Source organism: Rhea pennata, chromosome 3, assembly GCF_028389875.1.
Source record: "Rhea pennata isolate bPtePen1 chromosome 3, bPtePen1.pri, whole genome shotgun sequence".
Classification (NCBI taxonomy): Eukaryota; Metazoa; Chordata; class Aves; order Rheiformes; family Rheidae; genus Rhea; species Rhea pennata.
The window spans coordinates 71,335,554-71,363,492 of record NC_084665.1 but is presented as its reverse complement, the minus strand read 5'-3'; the positions used below and the strand labels follow the sequence as shown (position 1 = coordinate 71,363,492).

The 27,939-nt window shown below is 39.0% G+C and overlaps 1 protein-coding gene across 1 annotated transcript in view; it reads left to right on the top strand.

Moving 5' to 3' along the window:
- Positions 1-27,668, top strand: part of NKAIN2 (sodium/potassium transporting ATPase interacting 2) — a 545,944-nt gene extending 518,276 nt beyond the window's left edge. Inside the window, exons 5-7 of the mRNA XM_062570920.1 lie at positions 4,159-4,219; positions 21,032-21,113; positions 26,550-27,668. Coding sequence (XP_062426904.1) covers positions 4,159-4,219; positions 21,032-21,113; positions 26,550-26,559 — 153 coding nt within the window. The 3' untranslated portion in view covers positions 26,560-27,668. The remainder of the gene's footprint in view (positions 1-4,158; positions 4,220-21,031; positions 21,114-26,549) is intronic.
- Positions 27,669-27,939: the final 271 nt, after the last annotated feature.

Below are 27,939 nucleotides of genomic sequence, written 5' to 3'. Positions count from 1 at the left end.
TGATGCCATCTGCAGTGTATGAAAACATTTATCTTCATAAAAGGGGTGAGAAAAAATAGCAAGACACGATTTTGATCAATTTGATCAAGTTCGATCCCAGCACTTGACATTTTGGGTAGCTCTGGAAGTACACTCACAGAAAACTCAGGATCAGCTAAGGCTCACTAGCAGTGTAACAGGTTAGTGCTGTCTAGGGTAGAGAACATTCCAGTAAATTTTTTCTTTTACTTTGTATAGCCATAATAATGGAATAAGAGGCGTTAACACGATTCCATAATTAATCTAATTGCCATTTCTTTAGTAGTGCTGTTTTAATATTGATTTATTTTAGGCTCTTGGGTTTTCTTCCTTTGCAGAAGGAACAAAACAAGATATTTAGAGATGAAAAAAAATTTTCTTTTTTAACAAAAATGTTTGAGATCATTGTATAGTTATTACCTTGCATGAAAATGAACATCAGATGCCATGAAATTAACACCATGGGAACTAGCGCAGCGATGGGCAATGCATAACTTTTAGAAAGAGCAGTGCTTATTTATACTCATGTGGATATACTGGAGAGAGCACTAAAGAGATTTTCTCAAGCTGCAGAAAATGAAGTTCATGAAAACATGTATTCAGTAATCACTCTATATATAAATGAGTGGGAGTGTTAACAGTTCCTTCTTTCCTGGAGACCCATAGCACAGTAATGTTTTGATTTCTGGGACAGATGCAGACATCTAATTTGGATGGTTCTGCGATTCAGATCCAATTTTCTGTTCATCGTACCGATGGTTTATAAAAGAAAACTAGGGTAATGAAAAAAAGGAATGCAAAGCAACAAGGGTTTCCATGCTAGCCTTCCTAGTTTTGAACTCATTCTGGGAGACATTTGTGCACATTCGCTTCATTATCTCTAAGGACTCATTCCCTTCCTCCTCACAGAAGAGAAAAAAACTCCTCCTGAGACACTGCATCAGGAAGATTCTGTTCTGTGTAATTCCTATACTGCACTTAGCACTGTGTATTTGAGGGATTTCCAGTAAATATATTAAGCAATGTGACTAGCCTCTATCATTTGTTTGTTTTCTCATCTTTCTCCAGGGGAAGAAGTGTGTTCCGTGAAGTGTTTAGTTTGGAATTTATTTCACATATATATTTTTGTATAGGTACATTGCAGTGTGTTTTTGTAAGAGAAGCAAGGTCGAAGAAATGCACCTTGCACTTGCAACCAAGACAGCAAATTTTCTGAGCGCCTTTCATCCCTGAGGAAATACATTAATCATCTTAGCTGACTGGCCGCCCTAGAAAGCTCTGGTATGTGCATAGATGAGCCTGCCCCTCATGCAGGAAGCCTGAGTACAGTGGTGAGGAAACATAGTCCTAGTCTCCATCCGGTTGATATCTATAGTCCCCATGAGCTCAGGCCATTGAGCATGTTCAAAGTGAAAAAACATCACATTCAGTTCTGAGCATTAGGTTTCAGTGAATACCCTTTACTGCTGGCACAATGAGAAAGTAAAACTTGAATGTCTATCGCTGGAATGACTATCACTGGATCAGAACTGATAAGTGGCTTCGTTTAAAAAAAAAAAAGAGAGAGAGAGAATATAACTAATGGGGTATTAAAATTAAAACAAAATTATTGTGTGTATCAAGCAAAGGATTGGAGAAAAATGTGGGAGAAGGGAAGGTTTGTTTTATGAATCTTGGTTATCTCATGGGAAAAAAACTTCCATTGTATTATTGTATTTAGAACAGAACAATTTCTAACTTTAAGGCACTCTTTTAATCGGCAAGCTCATCTGACAAAATGCTGTAGGATCTACTTATATCTCAAAAGAGTTCCCTAGCTATTTAAGGGATGCAACCGAACACAATTAAAAGATGAGTAGTAAGCACAGTTTGTGATACACTTTGTTTACCGTGCTTTGTGGGAGGAGTTTAGTTAAAAACAGGTGGACTTGTGGTGTTTTAGCAGAAAGCGAAATATTGAACCGTATTATAGAGAAAGACTTTACCACTGTGATCGCCTACCACAGATGTAACTATCCAGCCAACTTGGATCTGATGGTCTGTAAAAAAAGCACAGAGAAACTATTAAGCCAGGGTTCACATCCAAGAATGGAATCGTTTATGAATAACCTTTCTGGGCCTAATTCTTTGCTGATTTAAGCCACATGTAATGACACTGAAGTCAATAGGGTTATGCAGGGCATAAGTCAGTGAAGTAAATTAGCCCTCTGTCTTGAAGCCAAGAAACCAAAGGAAAGAGTGATCCAATAAAACAGAGATGAAATACTGATATTAGCTGAATGCCACTGTTCTCGGTACAGTACGTTCTTTGTGTCCGGCTGTGAATATTTCATTCTTCCCAGGTGTAAAATCTTCCCAGCAGCACTTTAAGGCAGATTTATAATAAATGACAAAATTAATGATTTAGTTCTCTTGTAATGCAGCTTCCGGGCTCCCAACAGGAACTTAAGCAGTATACAGCATCTATATTGGCTGCAGTACAAGCTCCAAATCAAGTCTTGACCTCTTCAGAAAAATCCTGGGGCTGACCTTTTTCTCCTTAGCCCTCTCTCTCACACACAGGTGTTAGAAGCTAGTATCCATAGGTATGGATGGTTTTCTACACAGTCACTACCTCCAGCGTGGATCCACTAGGAAACAAAGCGATTTTGTTTATATTTCACGTATAGAGTTTATATTAAGGACTCTAAGAACCCAGAACACTAACTACTACAGCATTTGTAGATGTGCCCTGGAATTGTGTAAATGTATAATTGCATTCATAACAACACATGCTCTTTTCTCAGATTTCACCAGTTTACGGTCTAACTCACTGATTAATTTGTCTGAAATTGAGGTCATAATCTCCCTCAACCAGAGATTAAGTTTTTTGCACCATGCACACTCAGAGCTCAATTTTAGCTGGAGTCTTTATGCATTTTTATTATCTAGGTTAAAAAATAATTTCTAAAGGCTACAAATTAGATTTGCAACTCCTGAAAAGATCTCTAGGAGGTGACCTATGCAGAACAACACATTTTTACAATGTTATTCACTTTTCACTACAAAGAGACAGAACAACCAAAATTCTTTTGACATCCTACCATCTTTATACAGGCTTCAGTGATAAGCTAAAGGATGTAAAATGCTTATTTGCAATCAGGAAACTCTTCAAACCCAAATGTAGAGGAAGCCCTGTAAAGCACACAAATGGCAGATACTGCTGTTGCAGTACTTGTTTTATTGCTTCCAGTGTGAGTGTAACTTCTTATGCATAACAAATAGAATTTGGCGGAAGGACTAGCAGAGAATTTACATAATATTTGGCCATAGCCACGTGTGATATTGGCCCTTACTTTCCTTCTTTTCATTTTTTTTAGATGGCAGAGAGATAATCAATCTACCATGGCACTCCAGCAGCACACCAGAATTTACATTTTCTTTTAGTTATTTCATTTGTGGTTGCAACCCACTTCTGGGCTCCTTCTGAGATGAGGGATGCAGGGAACAAGATCCATTTTCAGCTGCAACATAAGACTCTGATGCAAACACCTAGATCTATCCGGGAATGAAGTACTACGTATTTATTGAGGCTCAGGGGCTACTGCAGATACAGGAACCCATTCCAGTGTCAGATCCACAACCCTAATTTCAAATAATAAAATATTTCTACAAAACCTTTACTAATTTACAAGTACACTGAATCAATGTTACATTCAGGTAGCAATGTTCTGCTAAAATAAAGAGAGTTCTGCTAGAGCATGAAATTTTACTGGCAAGCAAATATGATTTTCATACAAACATGTACACTTTCATTTGCTAAACTCCCTACTACCCACCTACCTATTGGGGTTTTTTTGGTTTTCAATAAGTAAAAGGAAGCAAAATTGACTTTTTATTAATTATTTTGTAATTTTTATTGAAAGTTTGTATTTAAGGAAATACCAGCTCCTGACAACTTCCAGAAAATCACAGAAAACAAGGAAATTCACTCATTATTAGAAGAGTTTGTTGTAAAGAATTATCACTGCCCTATCAAAAAAAAATCTGGTGAAGTTAATTTCTGTTGTTTCTGGTTTTGGTTCTATTTTTTAAAAAAAAACAGCTCCTGTTTTCCTATTGTATTTGCTTTACATCTAATGCTATTGTATTCTATTTCAGCTGGCGGGCTTCATCTATGCCTGTTATGTTGTGAAATGTATTACTGAAGAAGAGGATAGCTGTAAGTACTAAAGCTTTATTACATACAAAATGAATTCTTTTTCTTTTTAAATCACCCCTCTGCTATGTGGGCTCTTGTAGACTTCCACATAAATGTCTTATTCCACTGTAGTCAGAGCACGCTTTCTGACCATCCTTAATCTACAATTTACAAGTGTCTGGAAGATAAAGGAATCAAGAAATGCAACCTAGAAAAATACACACTCCTTTCTTCTGAAAAGATCGTTATAATATTTTTCCCCACAGTGTACCTTAAGAACAAAAAGAAGGGCAAAAATACCAATTGCCAAACCCAACTTTTTTTTCCTTATTTCAAACTGCTACTTTTACCATAGTTGGTTACCACTGAGGGTAAAAAAAAAAAAAAAAAAAAAAAAAAAATCTTTAGCTCATGCAGGACCTTCATTTATGAGAGGTGAAACTGTGGAGTTTGTCTTTGTTCCTGCTGCTCCCAGGGTACAGTGACAAGAGTGAAATGATCTCATATAGATATGTGCTTGTGTTTCTTCTGCTTATTTATTATGAATAGAAGCCTGTAGAGCTGAATTTACTCTAAATACATGCTATGAAGCCAAGTCATTTCATTTTTTCTTACTTTAACCTCGATTTTTTCAAAAAGGGCCACTGCAGCATTTCAGGACATCTTGGGATTTATACTAAAGCATTTTAGAAACAAGTATCAAAACTGCATGCAACTTTGATAAAATATACATGAATCCTAGAGAGAGTTTTGCAAAAGGAAGCTAAAGGGCTTTTATTTGATTGAGAGTGCTGATAAGCCTGGTGGGGGTTCTTCTGTGTGTTCTGCTGTGTAGAAAATAGCTGAAATTCTATAATCTATTGGCAATGCAGTGCCACTGTGAGCCATCGAGGGGAGATTCAGTGCTGAAATCAAACCGCATTTTGGAGGTCTTCCGATCTGTGCTCATTTCAATAATATCTGTGTTTCTGAGGAGGTGAGGAAGGTGTGGTAGTAAAAAGAGGTTAAGACAAGTTTGTGGAGCAAGGATATGTCATAAATATGTCTGTCTTTTTAGGGAGTGACCCAGCCATATGGCCTTTGTTTACTCCAATTAAGTGAATTCACTATCCACAGAGTTGAATTCCTCGTCCCCCAAATGAAATCTTGTTTAAAACAATTCTGCCCCCTCTTCCCATGGTTTGGATCTTTTTTTTTTTTTTTTTTTTTTCCAGTCTTGTGTAATGCTTTAGGGCACAATATAAGTAAAAAGTGAGGAAGGGACTTGTGATTTGGCTCACTGAACAAGCACAGGACTCGGAGCACATTTGAAAGATTTCTCCTGCGGTCTGTAAAACAGTATTCCTGGCAGCAGAGCGCTACAGCCAATATGGTATTGTTTTCTGCTCGCTGCCGTGGGAGCTCCCTGTTGTTCCGAAGCCACAGATTGTCATGCTTCTCTGAGCCTTTTCTTGTGGTTGCCTTGCCTATTTTGAGGCTTTTATTACTTTGTTAGTGCACCTCAGCCAGGTCTCCCTCTTCTAGCCGAAGAGCCGTCTCCTCCACCCATAGGAGCCTCTCTGGAGTTCTGGGGCAAAAGTTTGCTCAACACAGGGAAGCCAGCACAAGCAAACGCTCTGCAATTTCCCCTCTGGTGAGTTTTGGAAGCGTGGCTGGAAGAAAAGAGAAAGAGCAAACTCTGTGACCGAGTTGTTCTAACACTATAATAACTCTCAGATCTGATTTTGGCCCCTCAAGGTATCATAAAACTAAAGCAGCTTTAATTTGTACTGAGAGACAGTATTTAGCAGAGAGTCAGAATGATTCTAGTTCTTTGCTCAGACATCCACTCTGATATGGGCTGAGTGCTCTCTAACAGCCAGGGAGCAGAGTCCATAAAGATACCCCCTGCTCTGATTACATTTTAGATTCTTTTTTTTCCCTCCATTTATATATGTTTTCTTGCCCTTTCCCTCCCTTTCAGCAACAAATCAATCTACCACTCCTCTCTAGGAAGTAATGTATCCCTTACAGATTCTGTGTCATTTAGTATTTATATTGTAAGGGAAGATTCCTAAGCGTAACTTCCTCAGCACGTTCGCAGATGGAGTTGTCCCATGCAGACCAAGTAAGCATAAAAGAGAGAAGCTTTAGGGAAAGTGAAATATGCCCCAGAGCCTTCTCCAGAGCCATTGCTAGAGCTACCTCCTTGCGCCAGCCTTTTAAGACTGAGGTCACCTGAGATCCGCCAAATGTGTTTCTACTCCCACAGCCTTTTTCACTTTTTCACTTCCCCACCCTGGCATGCTACTATAGCTAACAGGAAAAAAAAAAAAAAAAGAAAAAAAAGAAAGAAAAGAAAAGAAAAGAAAAGAAAGAAAGAAAGAAATTCCATTTCTTCTTTTTTTTTGTTAATGGGCTAGGGAGCAACAGCTGCCTGAAAGCAGAGGAGAAGAAGCAAGTAGGGCAGGAACACTCACCCTGGGGGAGGTGGGCAGTAGGGGGTGAGACTAGAGGAAAAAGTCTAGCGATCTCCAGATGCCAGGCAGGGGGATGTTGCAAATTTTAACCAAAGAAACACATGAGCATTGCTCCAAGCGTTTCATCTTCTGTCAGGGTAAAACCTCCACTGTAGAAATAAAATCAAATTGCTTTTAAGCTACTTCAGCTGAATTAGCTTTGTTCTCAGAGCAATTGGTACAAGCTGAAAGAATAACCATTTCTCCATTCTTTTTACAGATTTTATTAAAATAACAAATGAACAAGGGCAGAATTAAGGAAACATTTCACTAAGATTAACCTCAGAGTAATCCTCACTAAAAGATTAAGAAGGGAACCACACAGTGATCAAATCAGGGTCATAACTAAGACTGAGTCAGCAAATCTAGGGGGTTAAACTACTCACAAACCAAATGAATCCAGCAGCAGGTCCTAAATCAAAGCACGAGTCATGCACCAGCTTTCATGAGAAAAATCTGCCTTTTTCTATACTGAGGATTAGAGAGGAAGCTATTTTCCTTGTAGTTATGGTCCCAAGCAGTAGTCTGCACATGCCACACCAGAGTAGTGCTCATCCCCAAGGATCAGACAAAGGTGGTTTATCCCAGCTACTTCTGTTGGTAGTAGCTTCTCTCTCCTGAAAATCTGTTCTTCATCTTTCTCCCTGTGATTGCGCAGGGACAAGGCACTCTTAAGCTTGGTGCACCTCAGGTGCAGAGCTGGGAAAGATGAGCGAGGACGGGTCCCAGCAGGGCTTCTGCCTGCTCAACACTCTCCTTTCCACTCTTGCTGCTGCAGTGACTAAGCTATTGTCATTCTTACCTCATTAACATTATTAGCTGCAGCAATTAAAAATAAAGCATGAGAATGTCGACAACTATCATTACTTCGAGGCATTCAACGGCTGTAAACTTATCGAAGCTCCTCATTTGTTCTCCAAAATCATATTAGGCTTCCATTTTTCAAAGGCTGCACATTATTTTTAATAACACTGAAATGTTCATTTAATGTGCATTTCCTCACTAGCAATTTGGCTTCCTACTATAAGCTGTTACTGCCTTAGTAAAGCAAAATCAATGTATTTTTCAAAATGTTATTAAATATGCAGATATTTGGTGGAAAACTCTGTAATATAAGCAATAAAGCAACATCTTCCTGGGGCTTTTTGTCTGTAGGCAATTAAAAAAGGAACCTGGGTTACTGAAGAGGAATGCAGTGCTCTCCTTATAGATTCTGTTTGATGGAAAAGGAATTGGATTGTTATTAGAGGGACTAGTCTGACTAGGGAGGAGCCCTAGCCCAAATTACTAGTGAAAATCACTGGTTCGGTATGTGTCCTGCAGTGAAATCCTAATCCAGAGTGCTCTCCTGCAGTCCCAGACAGGAAGAAAAAAAATCATTATTCACTTACCACACACAATATCAAGGTAATCAGAGAAGAAATAGGATTTGTCTGACTGCTTCTAGAGTACCACAAGGCACAGCCTTTGCACTGTCTTGCACTAGCAGGAGTCCAGCTTGCACACACACACAGTTTCCTTTTCTCTTGGCATTGTTTCCAGGTAAACTGCAAAGCAAAAGAAATTACAGACAAGTTAAATAGATTTTTGCTCTATATTCTCTTGAGCACAGCTTTTGGGGATGTCTGACATAGAACTAAACACTAGATAACCCTTTAAAATGATTTTGCTCCCTTATGTGAAAGTATGAATTCAAGATTCATTCTTTTTAACTCAAAAATGAAAAACATTTAATAATAAAATACCCTGGATACTGGGTACCTACTGATGAGCAGTGCAGCACGGCAATTTGTGAAAATGCTCAGTGCCAAAGAGCCATGCATCCTGGGGTCCTATGCTTGACCTGGGACATACCAAAGTAGTGGCAAAAATTTGCTTTTAAAAGACATCAAGTTCATTAGTTTTAAGAGATGTGAATTTTTGATAAACATATGGAATAGGTAGAAAACGGTTTTATTTTTCTCACTGTTACAGACTCCCTTCCACCTCTGGGTGGGTTATTTAACCTCTCCATATTTCTGTTTCCCATATTTAAAATGGGAAATAATGATGGGGACAAACTCAGAGGCATGTTGCTTCATAACTTTGAGCTTCTGGGATGAAAGGCACTATTGAAGTTCAGAATGTGCTCAGGTATCACTTTATTTCTGTGCCAAATGCTTTTCACAATCTGCTTAGTGAGATGTTACAGAGAATAATACCTCTGCTTCCATCCCTGCTTTAAAATCTCTAAAACAAAGACTTGCTAAAACAAAGACTAGCTAAAACTGCTAGCAAATGTTCAGCTATTAATTCTACTTCTTTCTTTCCCTTCCCTTTTTCTGGTGAATATGGCTGTAAATTTTAAGATGACCAGGATAGGAGAAGGACAGAAATGAAGCAGGAATGGACCAGGAACTAAGGCTGAGGGATGGCTGAAGATGACTGAAACCACCTCTCTGTAGTCAAGGCTGAGCTTAGAGCAGCTCTGGAGGCTTCTTCCCCATCAGGCTCACAGGTCTCTTCCCTGGCAGGACGGTGATGCCACGGCTGCCGTCAGTGTAAGCCGCAGTTTACAAGTGCAGAGTTATCTGTTGCAACAAAACATAAGGGAGATGCTTTTAGCCCAATACACTATACCCAACAACAAGGAGCGGCTGATGCTTACTTAGATATATATCTGCCAATAGGCTTATAAGAACATAGTAAGTACATATAGATATTTCACAGAAAATTCTAATAGTAAATTGAGGTTCAGGAGCTTCCTTAGACAGAAGTAGGCTTGTTGTATTTAACTGGGCTTTTCTTCTCGAGCATGTCCCCCTACATACAAACTAATGTGTAATGTAACACAGCATCCTGTGGGAAGGAGTTCCTTAGCTATACATTTTGTTCATTTTGCACCTACCATTTGTATAGCATATTCTTCTTATTGTATTGCAAAACAGTGAACAATCATCCTGTCTTCACCTTATCTGTGTTACCAAAGGCTTTATAGGCTGCCACCACTTGCCCTCCTCAGCTTATGTGGGAATATTGCAGAACTTCTGATCAGGAGGGGGATCTGCATCCTGATACTCTATGTCCTCAAAATAATAGAAATAGAATCTATCATACAAGAATAATAATATCAGAAGGGGAAACACATTTACCTTTTCTGGGCCCCTCCCTGGTTCCACAAAATGTCAAGGATGGGATTCATCTCACCTGACTACAGTCATATATAATTAGGAGTATAGTTTAAACTAATGACTGAATTTTCTGCTGCAGTCAGTGGAGACAGGAAGGTAAATCCAAAGAGCAGTTTGCCCTGTGTTAGACACCTCTCTCATAATAGGATGAATCACTGGTCTAATTTGTCTGGTTAATGCTAAAAAGTGCCTAGACAGTCTAAAGAAGCATTGACAAACAAGCACAGGAACAAATAAAAGCCAGTATTTAAAACGCAATTGTTCTCCAGCTGTTGAACCGGTCATTCATGAGTGAGAATTCAATGAACAGGCTACAAAAGCTGAAGCTACATTTGAAATTTATCAAATTGTTTTTGCTCAGCTGCACTCTCCAATTTACAGCCTGCGGCTAAATTAGAAGCTTTTTCGTTTACTTGTTTCATTTAGTGGGGTGACTGTTACGTGAACTAAGTAAACCAAAGGGAGGGAAATGGGATGCCTTCAGCTGTCAAGATGTTGATGGAAGCACTGAGAGAATGAAACCTTTGAAATCTGCTTCATACTTGTCTTCCTAAAAAAGAGCAAGCTTGGAGAGCTACAGTGCCACCAAGAACATTTAGGAAACTTCCTAAGACATGTGTACAGAGTCAACCGTTTGCAAGTAGCAATAGCAGGTTTCTGCATCATTATTTCCAGCCATGTCATGCCTTGGAAGGAGCCTTTTATAAAAACAGAAGCTAGTATTTAGCATCTCATTCTCAGTGACGCAGAACATAGACCCTCTGCATCCCACAAGGCTCGGTCGCTAGCTAGAAAGCACACGCCGAAAATGTCTGAGCAGCCGAGTGCTAGGCTGAAGCACAAGGGAAAAGGCTGTGACGGGAAGATACGACAACTAAAACTGGCTGCATTTGACATGCAAATGGAACTGAGCAGTCTAGGTGTCACAGGGCCTGGCAGACATATGCAGCCTTATCCACGATCATTTGGCACGGTACTGCAGAGAGAGAAACGAACTTAAAGCTCTGAGGAGGTGCAGTTTGTTTAAATAATAGCAAGTAATTAGTCTGAAGACAAAATCAGTGATGGCATTTTATAATTACAATTAATTTAAAGGTTAATTTCCTTTGGTGCTAAAATCTTATTTAAAACATTTACCAGGAAAGGAAATTAGGATGTTACTATCAAGATGCATAGAGTGCTTCTGGGAATCCATGCCTATTATCACTAGAAAATTAGGATAGACTCAAAGTGGGAATTTCAATTCATTTTAGTGTATAATAGATAGTGGTCAGGGCCTTGAGTCAGAAAGGGTGCTTAGGGTAGACTGTATGATTTGCATTTTCTTTGTTTGCGGGATTAATTGCAAATGTTGCCAACAAAAGGGTTGGGTTTATACATGAACAAGCTTGACATGAAAAGAAAATTGGTTATGGATTGCTGCCTTCGTAACTAATGAAGTTGATATTCAAAGAATCCCTAGGAGACAAGAATGTGGTATGAGGCAAATATATAAATAAAATTACACAGGGGAAAATGGTGCCATTGCTGGCTCCATCTATGCTAATTCCCCTTCTCCCTCCCTGTCTTCCCCGCCACTCCCCTTGCATCCATCACCACCTCCTGTGGGGATTGTCAAGCTCAACTTTAAAATATGTCTAAATAACATAACATAGAGCTTGAAGGAAGTAGCATTTCCATTCCAGCAGCTCATCACAATGGGGCACTGCTTAATAAAATCAATGCATTGTAACAGCCAGGGGGATGTATCTACCTTGCATTGCTTTTTTTTAACTATTCATCATCCATGTTTTAAGAAAGACGTATCACGGAAATGTTGGAAAAAATCTTCGCATTTGAAAAGGGAATGAATGGTTAACAAACCTTTTATAAAGAAAACTGTATTTTATACCAAAGTGTTTTGAAAATATTACTAGTCTTCTCATGAATTAATTATTTGAGGAGAGCAACAAAAAAAAGTTCAGTCCATATAACAAAGTCCCACATGTCTTTTTCAAATTGGTAGCAGAAATGAGGTAGTAACTAGAGACAGTTCTGACAGCAAAAGCCATAGATGATTTGAAGAAATTCCCAGGATGTTTCCATAGATGAATAGGAAGTGGTCTTCCCCATCCAGCAAAATGTTTTGAGGCTTAAAAATAAATAAAACTCACACTCAAAAGAAGAAAAAGTACTAAAATTTGAGAATCTCTGCAAACTGAAAATTGAATGGAAAATGGTTTCAGGTTGGCTGTCATATTTTGCTTTGATACTGTCCAAAGACTTCATTCAGATTTGCACCAGTTGTTAATGCTTTGAGTTAAACTCGAAGCCAGATTTTGGAAGCAAACACTACTGAATTGACCTCTGGAGGGACTTCTCTCCCTGTTCACTGACAGACATCCTCTAACACAGACCCGCAGAGAGCATGGGCAGAGATAGAGCCGGCTGCCAGCCACAGTGAGCTCTGAGCTCCCTTCCCTGCCCAGGCTTCCTCGGCGCTGCCTTCCCCGCCGAGCTCAGCAGCCTCGCCGGGCGGCCGGGCCGCCACAGCTCTGCCTCTCTCTGCCTCCTCACATCCCGGCAAAACGAGTAGGTGTAGTCTACCTCCTTTGCATGTCTTTGCCAGTAAAGCTCAGTCTGACTTAAACAAGAGCTCCAGCAAGGATGGCTACATCTCGGCAGGCCAAACTGCTATGGGTAGACCATATTCATTAACCTTTTCCAGCAGTCCCGAAAAGCAGTCCCCCAAAAAAACCCATTCCCACCACCTTAGTGCCTTCCCCACTGAGAGAGTCAACATGAGCTGCTAGCAGTTTTCTAGATATCTGGAGCATAACTTTGTACTAATTTCTTTCTGTCTGCATGTCTACTTCTTTTCCCTTTAAATATCTAGATGGGTATTCATTAGCCTTGGGTTGTTAACTGCATAGATTTGGGCCTTAATTCTCCACTTTGTTGCACCTATTAATGACTTTTATTCTAATTTATTAATATAATAGTCACACTTGGAGACCACTGACCCAGACGTTTTCTTTTCCTCTCTCTTTTGTTTTTTCATCTCTTTATCACTTTCCCGTAGCAAAGAACTGGCTTAGAACAATCTCCTCCTAACAATTCATTTGATCAGCTCTATGATAATTCAGTCTAACCTACATTTTCTTTAATTCTTTGGATAGTTTTTCCATCAAAAACTATCTGAGGTCTATATTTTTTACTCAGTCATAAAAATATGAAAGCAAATGACTATTATCCAGCAGTGTCCAAGTCCCTCTGGTTTAGAAAAAGAATGTATTTGTAGACTGTTAATGTTTTTGCAGCTGAGTATAGATGTATAACGGACTTTCCTGCAATACTCTTTATGGAGCCTTGGGCTAGCCCCACTGCAGGTTTACATAAGCCTTGCAAAGCCTTGCAGCAGTCAAACAGCAGCCTACCTCACTAGCCTTATTCCCCAGTCTATAAGCTTGACAGATGGTTTGCTGTGTTTATCAGGTCTAAGCGGCAACTCTGACAGCTACAGTTCAGTATTTCTCATTGCTGCGCTTATATTCCAGTCATTTCCTCCTGGCTTCTGGCTCTTATTCTTCCCTGCTGTATCCTCAGTCCTTGTTTCTGCCTCCAGCTGCCTAACCCTCATTCCTGCCTCTTCCTCCAGCCTCCCTTGGTTGTTTAGTCCTGGTTGCTTTCAGCCCACTGCCTTTCTGCTCAGCAGTGGTCCTGGCACCTGCCCCTTCTCCCCTACCATTCCTATCTTTGGACAGCCGTGTCTTGCTAATGCATTCCTCTGCAGCATGGTCTTCCTCATATTCTATCCCAAGGCTCTGCCTTTGACCAGTCCCCTTCTCCATCTGTGAGTCTGAGACACTTCTGGGCTTCCCTAATTTCCTGGCCGTCACCACTGTTCATGCTGGTATCTTTTGCTATGTACAACTTAGTTCCTCTTGAATTCAGGGTCTGCATCCCCATTTGGTCCTAATCACTGGGCAAAGCAGGCCAAAATCCCTGACAATGACTCTAGACAGGTGGTGCCACCAAGCGGTGCTTATCAGATGTCACCAGTCTGTATATTTTCCAAGTCCTACATCTTGTCCCAGAAGGGATGAATGAAGAATTGGTCAGGGATCAGTAGTATCAGAAACAGAAGAAGACCTTGTAGGCCCTTATCCAGAAGGCATGGATAAGGATGCCTTATCCAAGAAGCATGGTAGGAGGCGAAGAATCAAGAGGGAAAGCCTCAGTGACACAAAAAATGAGGGAATCCTTTGGCTATTTTGAAAGTAAATGGCACTGTGATAATGGCAGTGCTACAGAATTGAGTTGAGAAACTTTACAGAAATTTGTGTTCCCTTGCTATTCTTGTGGACATTGTAGGGTTCAAAAATGTCAGGAAATTACAGTTTAAAAAGCTGAGGTTTTACTTTGCCTCATAAGTGGGGTGAGCTAACAGTACTCATTTAACTGGCTATTACTGGCTATTTGGCAGAAATGTAGTACATATTATACTGCCAAAATTGGAACGTGTGTCCAAGTCTTTAACACTTTTCATAATCTTCCTTTGTCCCATCAGTAAGGACACAGCCTTATTTATTGACAGATATGCTCTTTCTCCCTGCTTTGTCAATACTTGGCTCTATCCTATTTTGTGAGTCTAAATTGCTGTACACTCAACCCAAAGACCAATAACATTTGATTATCATTGTAAACAAACTTTATTGAGATTGTATTCAAGCAAACCTCCTCTTGTGTGCTATATTGTCTTATTGCCACCAAGCCACTGCCACAGCATACAAAGACTAGAGCACTAAAGGGTTTGGAAGTGTCTTCACCAGACGGTGAGGCGGGAGGCAGGATACTGGCAAAGCTGCAGGAGCATGGGTGTCCCCATATGTTCTTTTATATTTTTTTCCAATTTATATTTTATTGCTATTTCCAAGTGTGTCTTTTCCAAACTTACTAACATCAAGCCTAATTTTATTTCCCTCCTGTTTTTTCACGATGTTGCCATTTTTTTTAACTTTCAGCAAGAGAGCTGCCTCAAATATTCATTTCTACACCAACACTCCCTTCAGTGAAATTATTAGCTTTGTTTTGTTTGCTGTCCGTCCTCTCTCCCAGCTATGTGTGCAGTAGAGTGCCTTGATGTGGCAGTGAAATTTAATCACTGCAGTTCTGAGGCCTGAGTCCAGAGGTCTTCCTCAGCCAGCGTGTAGTAAGTTTAATTCCATACATGTCAGATGTAGCACATGTGTACCAAACATTCTCTCTGTGCAATAACACACGGGGAATATATTTGGCTGTGATGTGCATGTGCAGAAAACATCCATATGCACATGCACACATGCTCCGCTGGTCACTAGCACTTTTTAAATGGCACCATCTTGACTATATATAATCGCAAATCTTTAATATTATTTTAGTGCTTCAGATTCATAAATATATTTAAGGCCTACCAAGATATCAAGCAGTGTGAAAACATGAAAGCCCCATTTCCTGGAGCTTGCAATCTACATATCAGACAATACATAACAGGTGGGCACAGGCAGAAAGAAAGCGCAAAGAAACAATGAGCAAATACTTTTCAGTGTGGTAGACAGGAATATTAGTGCATGGGTAACCTAACTATTGCCAATAGAACAAAGAAGAGTTTTAGGGAAAATAATGAGAGAACTGCTTGTGAAGAACGTCTCACAGGGAAAGAAAGTGTTTGGAAATGTTATAAGTGTGCAGGTCAAGCTGGCAACATGGGGCAGAATTTAGCTTTTAAAAATGGAAGGAAGGGAGATTGTTGTGGAGACTTTATAAAGGGCTTTGAATACAAAAAGATTTAGCTTCTGCTTGCAGCATGGAAGACGAAGTCTGTAACAGGATGCAGAGAGGAGTAAGCTAGTCAAAGAGATGAGCCTTGCTGCTTTCGGATACACCTGCATTTGGTAAGGTCGAAAAAAGGAACAATTGTAGTGTTTGACACCGAGAGCCCTGGGTAAATGTTATTGCTGTGTCAGTGGACAGAAAAATCTTCCTCTTCAATATGCAAAAATAATCATCAGAAACCAAATAGTGCACAGCTATACAGCCACAGAGAGCAGCCAAAGCCTAAGCCATCTAACATGAAAGTCCTCGACTGAAAGGCAAAATTGTGCTGTCATTCACTGTTAGAGGTATCAGGGAGTGCTAGGGTGGGAGACTAGGAGTTCTGGTTTTAGCATACCACAGAGCTATGAGCTTTTAATCTGCGTAGAAAGAGCAAACTGAGCACAAGACAGGTACTCTGTGATGGCTCAGAGATGGTAGATGATAGCAGGATCTGCATTTGTGAACGTGACTACTCAGTTTGTAAGAGGTGGTGAACTTGGGGGTGAGCTTGTGGGACTCCCTCACTGTTTCTTCAGGGAGATGGAAGAATGGAAGGAAGAGAGGAGGAATCAGTGCTAGTCAGCTGGGTTACAAAATTACTACCAAAGGCTTTTTTACTTTTAAAGAAGGAGCTGTGGGCAGGAAGCGGACGTTGAGGTGAAGCCAGGGTTGAGTGGTGACAATACATTCAGTCATGAGAGGTACAGCCTCATGTATCAAGGGCAGGAAGGGAGAATCGGGAAGACAATAACAGCAAAGGAACAAAGAAAGAAGAGGGCCTGAAAGCAGACAAATCCTGGAGGTCACAGATTGGCCATGTACATGGCTATTTCCCAACCTTTCCTTTTCATTTTCATTGCAGATAAAGCCAGTCTTCCACCTCCTGTTTTCTGAAATCTAAATCCTTTTATATCTAATCTGCACTGATTTTTGCATGCTAACTAAAATTCAAGGAAAGCCATAATGTCTGTCATATTTCTATGCCCATATGCCCTAAATGACTCTTTGGGTCAGATCCTAAGCTAATATAAATTATCACTGCTTCAATGAAGTAACTGAAGCTAAAATTATATATTAGCCTGAATCTTTATTCTTCTGCATTTATATTTTACAGAGGAAACTTTTCATGAGGAGAATAGCATCTAGTCTTATGATTTCTTTTCAAAATCTTTCCTTGTGCTTTCTACAAGAAAATTTCTTGTTGTTTTCATTGCATACTGTTTCCTTTCTCTTTGTCCATCTGTTGATTTGAGTTTTATTGCTTCTCACTGTTAGCTTTGTAGAGTCCCTTCCTTCTCCCATATGCACATCCATGCTAATGGGATCTTCTTTTGTGCAAGTGTATCATCTCAGTCCCTTTATACACCACAACTTCCAGAAATCAGATATGAAGAATGCATTTATGCCTCTCATCCTGTCTGGATATACATTGGAGACAGTGGAGACCGTGACTGTGGGCAGAGGCTAAAACATCACATCCCTGTGGGTGCTTAGCAATTGAAAATATGTCCGAATTTTGAACCATATGTCCCAGAAAATGTTTGTGGTACACCAGTAATAGCAATCATATGCCTAAGAAGCCCCTTAAAACTAGCAAAGAAAGAAAACACTCATGATGAATTTCTTATAACATTTTTTACAGATAAATAGCACAGTTATCATCATGCTTTAGGCAGCCTAGCTAGGGAAATAAGCATCTCAGCAGATGAGATTTCAAGAAAGCAGTTCTTTCAAAAGAACAAGACTGTATTTGTTTATACATGTATGTGTGCTTTTACTAAGGCAAAACATGACAAAAGAGGCACTTCTGATAGCAGTGACATGTAAGATGAATGTAAAATATAGTAGTCAAAAAATGTGTTTGATGGATAAAGTTAAGAATGGAAGCATCTGTAGTACTTCAGTTAATAAGCCTTATTTTATTCATCTCGTGTTACTTCTGCCGGGAACATATCGGTTGTATGACACTTTTAGTGACCTTTCAGGCACAGCCAGGATAAAATGCCTGCAGAAAGGGCAGTGTTTTGCATGCTTTAAGAAACTGGCTCAGAGTCCACAGGGAGCTTTTAACACAGTCTGGGCACCACAGGCTTTGCAGTGCTAACTGAGAAACTGCCACCATAAAGAAAAGAAAAACTTGCTTCAAAGAAATTATTGAAATTCTTTTGCATTGGAGTTCCCCTTCTATTATCTACCTTTTCCTTTGCCTACCTTGCAAAGTTTGTTGTTGTGTGTAAGAAAGTACTGTATGTTTTTAACAAGGTCACAATAATATCCTCTGCCCTACCATCATCAGGTTATGCATGCGGGATCGTCTACTGTCAGCCTAAAGCAGAAAGGTCTCTACAAGTCCATCTTGTTTGTCACTTTACAATCTGGCTTGTTAACACTTTATGTTTACTTTGTGCGATAGTTGAGACACAATGTCTACAGAGAAAATAGGCGTACATCTTTCTCATGTGCCCACAAACTCCTTTCACTTACAGAAATCTTTTTATTAATATGTTCGATTAGCTTTTTGAAGATGACCTTAAAAACACCCTTAAGACCTTTCACACCATGTCTGCAAAACAGATGCATGCTTGCAACCTTATAATAATGATTTGCTGGTTGCTTGAAGGCTCTTGGGAAGCTCACAAAAAATGCAAGTCAGGGCAAATGCTCTGATAACATCCATAAAATGACAAGACTTGACACCAGCTGGACATTCAGTCCAACACGCATATTTTCTGGCTTGTATTGTCAGGGGTCAGGAGTGGGGAAAACAAGAAAAACTGGGCAAAATCCAACAAACCATAGTTACAGTAAAGCCTTTCCCTTCTTTTTGTTGCAATCTTTGCATTTGAATAAGAGATTTTTCATATCGTCCCAGCCTAGCACTTCATTCAGCAATAATCCTATAGGGAATTCTTCATTTCAGCTTATAAACTTAATATGCTTCCAAAGACATGATTATGTTGTTAAAAAGTTCTTCTGATGATTACAGACGGTGAATAAGTACGAAGCAATAAATGGAATTTATCCTGATTTTAGCAGGATTTTGATCCTATGAAATTTTTGTAAGCAAGCCAGAGCAGTACTGTCCAGATAAAAGTCATCATTGGTTGTGCTCAGAATTGTATTTAAAATTTAGTTACCAACCAGCTGGGATGACATTTCAGATGGGATCTCAGTGGGACCTCAGTAGTGAAATAATTCTCTTCATTATTGTAGCTAACAGCAAGAATGATAGACGAGAGAACATTTATTAAATAATAATAATAATAATAATAATAAGATGAAGCCAGAGTGGGAGATATTCAAGCACTTCTTAAGATAGGATTAGGACTCAGAAATGATCTTGAGAAGTAGCCTGAAATCAAGGAGATGAAATTCTATAAAGAAGTGCAAAAGAACTCCTGGGGGAAAGGAGAAATCAAATGTATTCAGACAAAATAGAAATTAACTGGCTAGACTACTGCTGGTGACAAAAAGTGGGGAAAAAAAGAGAGAGGGAGAGAGAGAGAAAGATCTGAGGAGGTGTATGGGGCTTACAATATGGTGGCCAATACCTCCATGTCAATTGTACCAGTTAGTTCTGATCTGTGCATCACATTTTAAAAGAAATGTAAGTGGGCTAAGGATCAAAATAGAAAATTTAAAGATTTTGAAAACGTGTACCATAAAAAAAAGCTGAAACAACTCGCTAGGCTTAAATCTAGAAAAGATAGATAACCTGAAAATACTTTTCAAAAAAATGTTTAAAAGTAGTTATAAAAGAAAAAATGGCTCATTTGTCTTCATGTCCATTGGGAGAAAAGATGAAGAAGTAGAAAAGTTTTTAATTTGCAGGAAATTAAATTTAAATTAGACATTAGTAAGTTAGGCACAGGGAGAGGCAACACGGATAGACTATAGAAACTCTTTCATTAGATATGTCAGGAATTAATTTAGTAAAACATCATTCTGGGATACAGGTATATTTAATACTGCCGCAAAGCCCAGGATGAACTAAACGATTTCCTTGGGGAAATTTCCTTCCACTGTGGCCAGGGGAAAAGGCAGCTTCAACTTGTCTGTGTTTGCAGTGGTGACATATCACAGCTGTTCAGTCTAGTGTTCGGTGGCTATTGCAAACCAGTGCACAAGAATTTGGCTTTATAACATTCCTGGACCACATGTGAATGCATTGTTCAGTATGAAGCACATTGAGAGTTACCTTAGGATAAAATAATCTCATAAATGCAAATATTAAGGACTCCGTCCACCATGAAAGTTCTCAAATTGAGGATTGTAAATTAATGTTTCATGAATTTTTATGTGAATGTTACTTCATTTTAGATCCATAAGAAATTATCTGACACCAAAGATTTTTTATTCCTTCTTTTTGCTTTCGACATACATACAGTCAGTCTGAGAAGTGCCCAGATTGATGAAGAAGGCACCTCTGTATCTGAACTCTCTGTCTTTTTCTGTCAAAGTAAAGTCAAATTCACATCTTGTACGTGAGTATTTATGACAGTATATATGACAGTATTTCAGGGATGAGAGCTGCCCACAAACAACCCCCAAAAGCCATAGCTGGGTCTTGGTGCAAAGGAAGCAAAGGGCACACTTTTATCAGTGCAAGAACATGTTACAGCAGAAAAGCAGGGGCCTCAGACTCAGATGAGAGTGAATCACCTTGGAAATTGTTTAAAATAAACATGAGAAGACCACTGGGAACTGGCAGTAGTATGAATTAATAACATTTCCCTACAACCTTCCCATAAACCTCCAGTGTCTTGAGAGAAATGCTGGTTTGCTTAGATCTGTGAAGTCTTGTGTCTGAAGCTCAGATAAACTGTTCCAGTCCCCTTTTTGTGCATTTCAACCCAAATGTCAAAGCAGGGAATCTTCTGTCTCTCAAACAGAGTAGGATCAATGTGCTTTCTCCTCTACATCGCCGAACCACAGTATGTCAACAAGCTTGACACAGTAATCACAGTCAGAAGCAATGCATTCATGCCAATAAATAAATGGTTTACAGCATTTGTAATATCTGAATAGAAAGTCATTTTGTGCTCTAGTGAGGTGGACTACTTGAAAGAGAATGATGTGCAGCTCTTTCTGACAGACAGATGGCTTTTATAAATCCCTTATTGTCTTCCTGTGATTAATTTAAAAATCTAAAGACTTTGCTTTTTCCCATTTCCTACCCTTTTTTGCATCTCCACAATTAGATGGTCTAATTTTAACAGATTATTAAGAGGTCCATCAAAAATAATCTGTGTGTTGGGTGGTTCTTAAATGATAGTGCCTATCTCTTCTGAAAAGATGTTGCTAATGAAAGCTATTTCCCCCTTCTTCAGTTGATTTTATAGGTGGATTCGACTCTTACGGCTATCAAGGCCCACAGAAGACATCTCATTTACAGCTACAGCCCATGTATATGTGAGTACTTAACTTTTGAGATATTCTGCAGAGTGCCAGGCTGATATTAAAGGATCATTAAGCTGAAGGATGATGTGACTTAAAAATTCAGAATAGGCAGAAGCCTTTTTGACAGACTGAATTCAAGCTATACTTAAGCAGCAACATTACCCTTTTGTTGCATGATAATGATTTCTTAAGGTAGGATACAATGTGTCACAGTTGTTTAAATAACACTGAGCTCTCACCTGATTTTACTCCATTTTCATTCATGCAGGTTCCACTCAAAAGCAATGAGAATTTTCTTTAGTAAAAACTAGTCAGATCTGACCAGGACTTGGATGTATAAAAGTGGCTTTATTAAGACTTATCAAAGTTCAGCAACCTGATAAATTTAGTAGATGCATTTAGCATTCATTTACCAGAACACGTATTCTGTGAGGTACTTCTCTACTTCATTTGCAGTCTTCATATTTTAAAAATTTGTAACAACATATCACTTTTAGAGCAATCTGAATAGAAAACAATGTTATATCTCACCAGTAAGAGTGACAGCTCTATCCACTCCCTAAAAATGCAGCCTGATATATATGAGGATTGAAAGAGGATACCAAATCTCAGTACCTACATACAACTGGAGCACATTCACACTGGAGCCCACACCCAGCCATAGATTGGGTCCAGAAATAAAGCTCTCCAAATATTTCCTGTATGGATGCCAGGTGCCATTCAGAGCAGTCCTCACTCCCCAGCTAAATCTTACTCACTTCTGCAGACTTTTGAATTGCTTTTTACTTGCCATCACTGGCCTATATGGTAAAAGTACAGCACGTGATAGCTCACAAAGGGATAACATTTACTTTTTGCCTTTGTTTCTCTCCTGAATATTTGTTTTGAGGAAAAGAACTAAATACAGGCAAACAACATCCATCCAAAATACTCTCTATTCATACTTGAATATAATTTCATTTCTTCTGATAACTGGAAGCAAATCTGCTAATGGATTAGTGGATTTTTGCATGGAAGTGACGTTTACTCATTTATCAGTGAAACAATCAATTCTGCGGTAGTGCTTAGGATCAGGCCATTTGGGAGTATTGTTAGGAGTTTTTTAATAATCTCCAATTACAATAGTGCATATCTCCAATGTCATTTTAACTTTAGCTTCCCGTCCGTCTGTGTTCGTGTAAAGATTTTTCACCTGCACTTTTGGCACTGTGCTGTACATTTAGAAAATGTTATTTCCTTCCTTGTATTACATGCGGTTCATAGATACTTAGAACAATTCTAATCCTATTTCTTTCTCGGTATACTACACCTTGCCATCAACATATGGAGCCTCTAGCTGAGATATTATCCCATTCTCTTTATGCTCTCAGTGTTTCTTCCAGAGCAGCAGATTGCATTTACTGAGCCTCTTTATACTGACTGGAAAGAGCACTAGAGCCATGAAAAGAAGAAGGCAATATTTTTAGGCTTGTAGCTCAGATGGAGAGATACATGATACATCCATGTAAACTGTATTCTGACATATTCCACTGCAGCTTTCTCACCAGTATATAGGTGATTTTGCTATCTTAACTAGGAGACAAAAATCAGCATGTAAGTTGATGCTTTGGTCAATCAGCCACAAAAGTATAATCATGTCCCAGCAACAGTCAAAAATACTTTATGTTTCCCTGTGACTTTATAGTATTTGACAAGGTTCTCTCCCTCTTTTTAATCTTTTTGTGTACAATCTGTCCTTAACAGGCATTTAGTAATTACTTAGCGCTTAGAAATAACTTTCTATTATTTACAGCTGAAGCACATTAGGAATACATCCATATGTATTCACACTGCAGTTGCTCTGTAGATTTAGGCAGAGCATTAGGTAGCAGAGCAACAAATTTGAATGTTAAATTAATCAAGCCATGGTTTGATCTACTTGTAGCACTGCTTACAGCAATAATATGTACTGGAAGTCACAACACACTGATACTATAACAGCAGACTATACTTAGTGTTTTAAAGCTTTATTTGTTGAGAGGAAGGATTTCATTCCCCAGGGATCTTGTCCATTGCAGAACATCAGTGTTAGCACTCATAGTACTCAAGGAAAAAAGGGGGGAAAAAAAATAAGGACTTTACATTACTCTCTAGCCACTGTCACCTGCACCTTACAATGCTCAGCATCCTTGGAGGTTGAGTAAATCATAAGAATCATTTAATATAGAGAGGCCGGGGGTAGAATTGGAAAGCAGTTTTAGTAGGTCCATTGCCATACTGTCACAGATGTCCAGGCTATGACCATATCCATCTAGGATATAGATGGATATCTACTATATCTATACCATATCCATATCCATACATATCTATATAACTATATCCATATAACTATTTCCATGAATTTATCAACTGTTGTAATAGCTCTTTGAATCCATGGGCAGTGGAGGATAAATTAAACATCGAGTCTAATTCCTGCAAAAAGATCAAGAAGATATAAAACAGCCTGTTGCTACCTTTGCATGCTCTGCCTTTTGGTCTCAAACAGAGTGCAACTCATGCGGAGCTCTGGGCTCGTAAGAGATAAAGGAAATAGTTTCCTTCAAATCATCTGGCTACTAACTACTTCCAAAGGCACAAATAAAACTTCTTTTTGTTATAGGCTAGCATGTTAGGTGTGCTGCAAAAGCAAAGAAAAGAACATGACCTCAGCTTTGAAGAGCTTACGAGAACAGTATCAGCTTCTAATGATTATACAGGTCTGACTGAAATGCAAATCTCAACATATATTTCAGTAATGAGCACAGAAAGCCCTCCCCATGTTTGTCAGATGGATTCATGTACAGAAATAGTGCAGACCTTAAATATGTATAGAGTTCTGTGGTAGCTCTCAGCCAGCACTGACATCCTATTTGCAGAGGTGAATTGATTTAATGGATAACAATGACAGAATTTCATCAACACAAACTTTTATTCCAGCCAGACTAATTTATATCAAGGGGATTATAAATCAGCTTTAACTGTTTTATACATGTGCAGTTTAATTATCGTCCTGAAGGAATGCTAAGTCTTAGTAATTGCTGAATGCTAAGACACAGTATTGCAACCAGTTTTCACTTATGTGCTAAAGTTAGCACTTTGCATTGTTAATTTGAAGGCTACAGTGAACCTACACGAACTTAGGTGTGCAATTAAATAATTATATTGATTTATTAAGACCCCTGGTTTTGCATTTCTGTTGTGTCAGGGTTTTTTTTTTTACTTAAGAATTTTACTTTTTGTTTGCAATATCAGTTAAGCTGCACTTATAAAAATGTTTGAACTCAATTTAAATGCATGCAGAATATTAATATGAAGCTTAATTAGTTATGTAAAACTACCATAAATGAACAGGAGACTTCAAGAAAAAAAAAAGAATTATTGAAAAATGTTTGATACTTAAACTGATTTATGAAAAGGGAGCATTGCCCATAGACAGTGAATTGAGGTGACTCTCTGGCTACTATTTCCTTAAATAGTTAGAATTATTAGAATCAGACTCACTTTGTCTCTTTTCTCTATATTTTAGGCTTTGAATTCCTGTCACAGTTCTCCTTCTCATCAACTGTCCCAATTTCACATTTAGTTTAAATTGCCTTATTTTTAAGGAGCAAAATATATTCAATTTAAAAATATGATATAAATAAAACATCGGTTTGGAGGTGGGAAAGGGGGTTATCATGACTTTTATCTACTCTAGATGTAAATGGCTATTTTTGTTATTGAAGTGCCAGCAGCGTGCTCTGCGCTGTGCAAGCCAAGAAGCCTAGACAGTCCCTTCAAAACGAATACGCATTCTAGACAGAAGGAGACAGACCTGCTGCTCGCGTACCTCCTTGCAGCGCACCACGGCTGATGTCCAGAACAGCAGCTTGTTGGCATTCGGCGCTGAAGATGCCAGTGCTCATTTCCAGACAGTGGGACAAGTACACAATAAGATGATGGAAATCAATTGTCAAGAGACCTCTTGGGAGGTGACCAAGGAAGGTGACTGCACACTAAGAGCTGTTCTATGGCACTGGTTTTACTGCACATGAGAAAAACACAGTTATAGCCATGGAACAAGATTGCACTGCATGAGCACTGTTCTAAAATCAGCAGGAAGGAGGGAGGGAAGAGAGATTTTTCTTTAAGTTTTTCCCAGTAAAACTTGTTCATTCAAAAAAAGAAGTGAAGCAAAAAGAAAAAAAATGCATGTCTGATACTGATGCCCAATGCACTGGATAAATTGTTCAAGAGCAGTTCAGCCCTGAGGCAAAGCTTGCTTGTCTTGAACTCTGTGAAGCCTAAGGATCTATGCATTATATATACATATTATGTATATATACACATATATATACACACACGCATACACACACTTCCATGTACACACCGATATATATACACATACATATATGCCTGCTTATGTATGTTCATGCTACACAGAACTATTTGTAGGCATTGTTTTTTCATTAGAATGTGCTTACTTTACAGGAGTCTCTGACTATAGGAATGTTAATTTTCTCCAAATGTTGAAGGAAATTTGAGTCAGTAATTGGGATTTTTTTTCTAGTGCATTTGCCTTAGTACCTGTTCCCATCTTTTCTGTTGTATTTTATTGAATTTTACTTATGCATCATCCTGGTCTCTTAGCCTAAAGCTGTAGCCATTTGTCCAGATGATTTCACATACGCTAATCTGAAGATAACTACTTTATGATTCATTTGAAGCAACAATGCAACATAATCAAGACACAAAAACCAGGAGCTAATGTATAACCAGCACAACACTCAGCATGTTCACACAGTAAAAATCTGCTGTGATACTGGTTTCTTGAGCTGGACTTCCTAAGACCCATGTTTGTGGAATTCAGATATCATAGGCAACACTTCATTTGAATAAACCACCAGCTAAACCCTATCTAGAAATGAGCAGCAACTTGTCTGTTTTAGACTGTGAAAGTCAAGAGTTACAAAATGCAAGTTTAACCATAGCACTTGTTAGCTTCACAGACACTGTGGCACTCACACATACGCGCTGCTTTTAGAGTGAGCCTCAGGGCAGCTTTCCCATGCACCCATTACTCAGCCTTTCTGTTCTGTCTAATGTCAATTGTTTTCATAAAGATTGCTGTGTTCTTGGTGGATTATTATTGTTCGGGTCATCTTCCAGCTATACATGGTCAGCGGTCTGACAGAAGTGTACAGTTAAATATTATTCCTGCCTAGAATGGCTTGGAAAACCTACACTGACTTCTTTAATGATGTTTCAAAGAGAGTCAAGAGATCACCTGAGCAAACAGTGTTTCCCTTCTGCTAGCCTCATCCCACATATATCTGAACTGTTACCAGTTGGCTGCTTACACTTGCTTGTAGATGGGCACAGGAGCTGCAGGGTGGTTGTCAGATGTGTCTCTAATGGATTGAAATATCTTTCTTTTCCTGTCTCTCTTAGGTCAAAGTAAACATGGGGACTACTCAACAGGGGCTGGAGGACCTGTCTAAGAAACTGTTTCAGGATGGCCCCCTAGATTCTACAAAGAGCAAAAAAATCCAGTTTTTGTGTTTTAAAAAATGCTGATTGAACATTGATACAAAAATAAAAGGGCACATTCAGCCCCTCTTTCTACTGGGTACAGAAGGAGATGCCCAGGACTCGCACTTTGGACCTCCTGCCTCCCAGCGTCCCACTACAAGGCGCAGGAGGGTCAGAGCGGAGGCATTGGTGCCATCTTCTGTCTCTTCCCTACCCTGACCACCACCAGTCCTGCCCATCTGGATTAAGACATGAACCCACCCCGTTTGGTGCTTTCAGAGCCCCTTTGCACTCCTGGCCACATCAAGTCTCCGCAGTCAACATGATGCTAAAAATACCAGGATGACCTTGCGACAGAAGTCACTGGACAGCACGTTGTTTGCCCTGAAGGCTGTACAGTTCATACTTGCCTTAACCCTACTGCGTTGCACATCAGAGAAACTCAGTGCAAGCTTTCTGAAGTAACGTCCTTTAGGCTCAACATGCTGTTGTTAATTCTGAACGATTTCTAAGTCAGTGGTTTTCTTTGTTTTGTTCTGTTTTGTTTTCATGTCAGGGAATAAGGCTCTGTTGCTCCTCAGCAGAGTGACTGAGTAGAAAACTGCCAGCTCTCAGAAAAGTGCTTTACTTTTGAGGCTCCACAGTGGTCAAGATACAAATAGTTTATAATGATTAAAAAAAAAAAAAAAAAAAAGGAAATTAGATCTTAATTAGATCTTTTGGGGGCCAGGGTGGGGAAAAGGGTAACATAAACTAATAACTGAACCTACTGGAAATAAGCAGCAGAAACAGTGCTTCTTAATCCCGCTGTTTTTATTTATCATACTGTAGGTGCTTTTATAGCTATCTCTAAATGTCTTTTACTAATGACAGAGACATCCGCAGATTTCTATCAACCAAGGCCAACTGAATATATACTAGCTATGTTTACTCTTTTATATCTAATTTCAACTGAAAATTCTCTGTAAGTGAGCATTTTTCTTTTCTAATTGCATCATAAGGGAACTATATATTTTATTTTTCTTTTTGGTTGGGGAGTGGGGGGAGGGACTAGCTGAGTTGATGAAATATTGGAGACCTTTTTGTGGTATATTCGGGGGATCTGTTGTGTGTTAGAACGTGTATTTTATCTTCCTGTATTATTGTGGCTGAAAAAAAAACTGTGCTGTTACGTAGTTGGCAACAAGATGCCTTTGGGAATTTTGCTAGTAGGTCAATGTGTATATGAAATACTCTGAACTCCTAGGAACATATGTTTTGTTCTAAATTTGATCTGTATTTTCAAGCACTTAGATGGCTTTCATTAGGA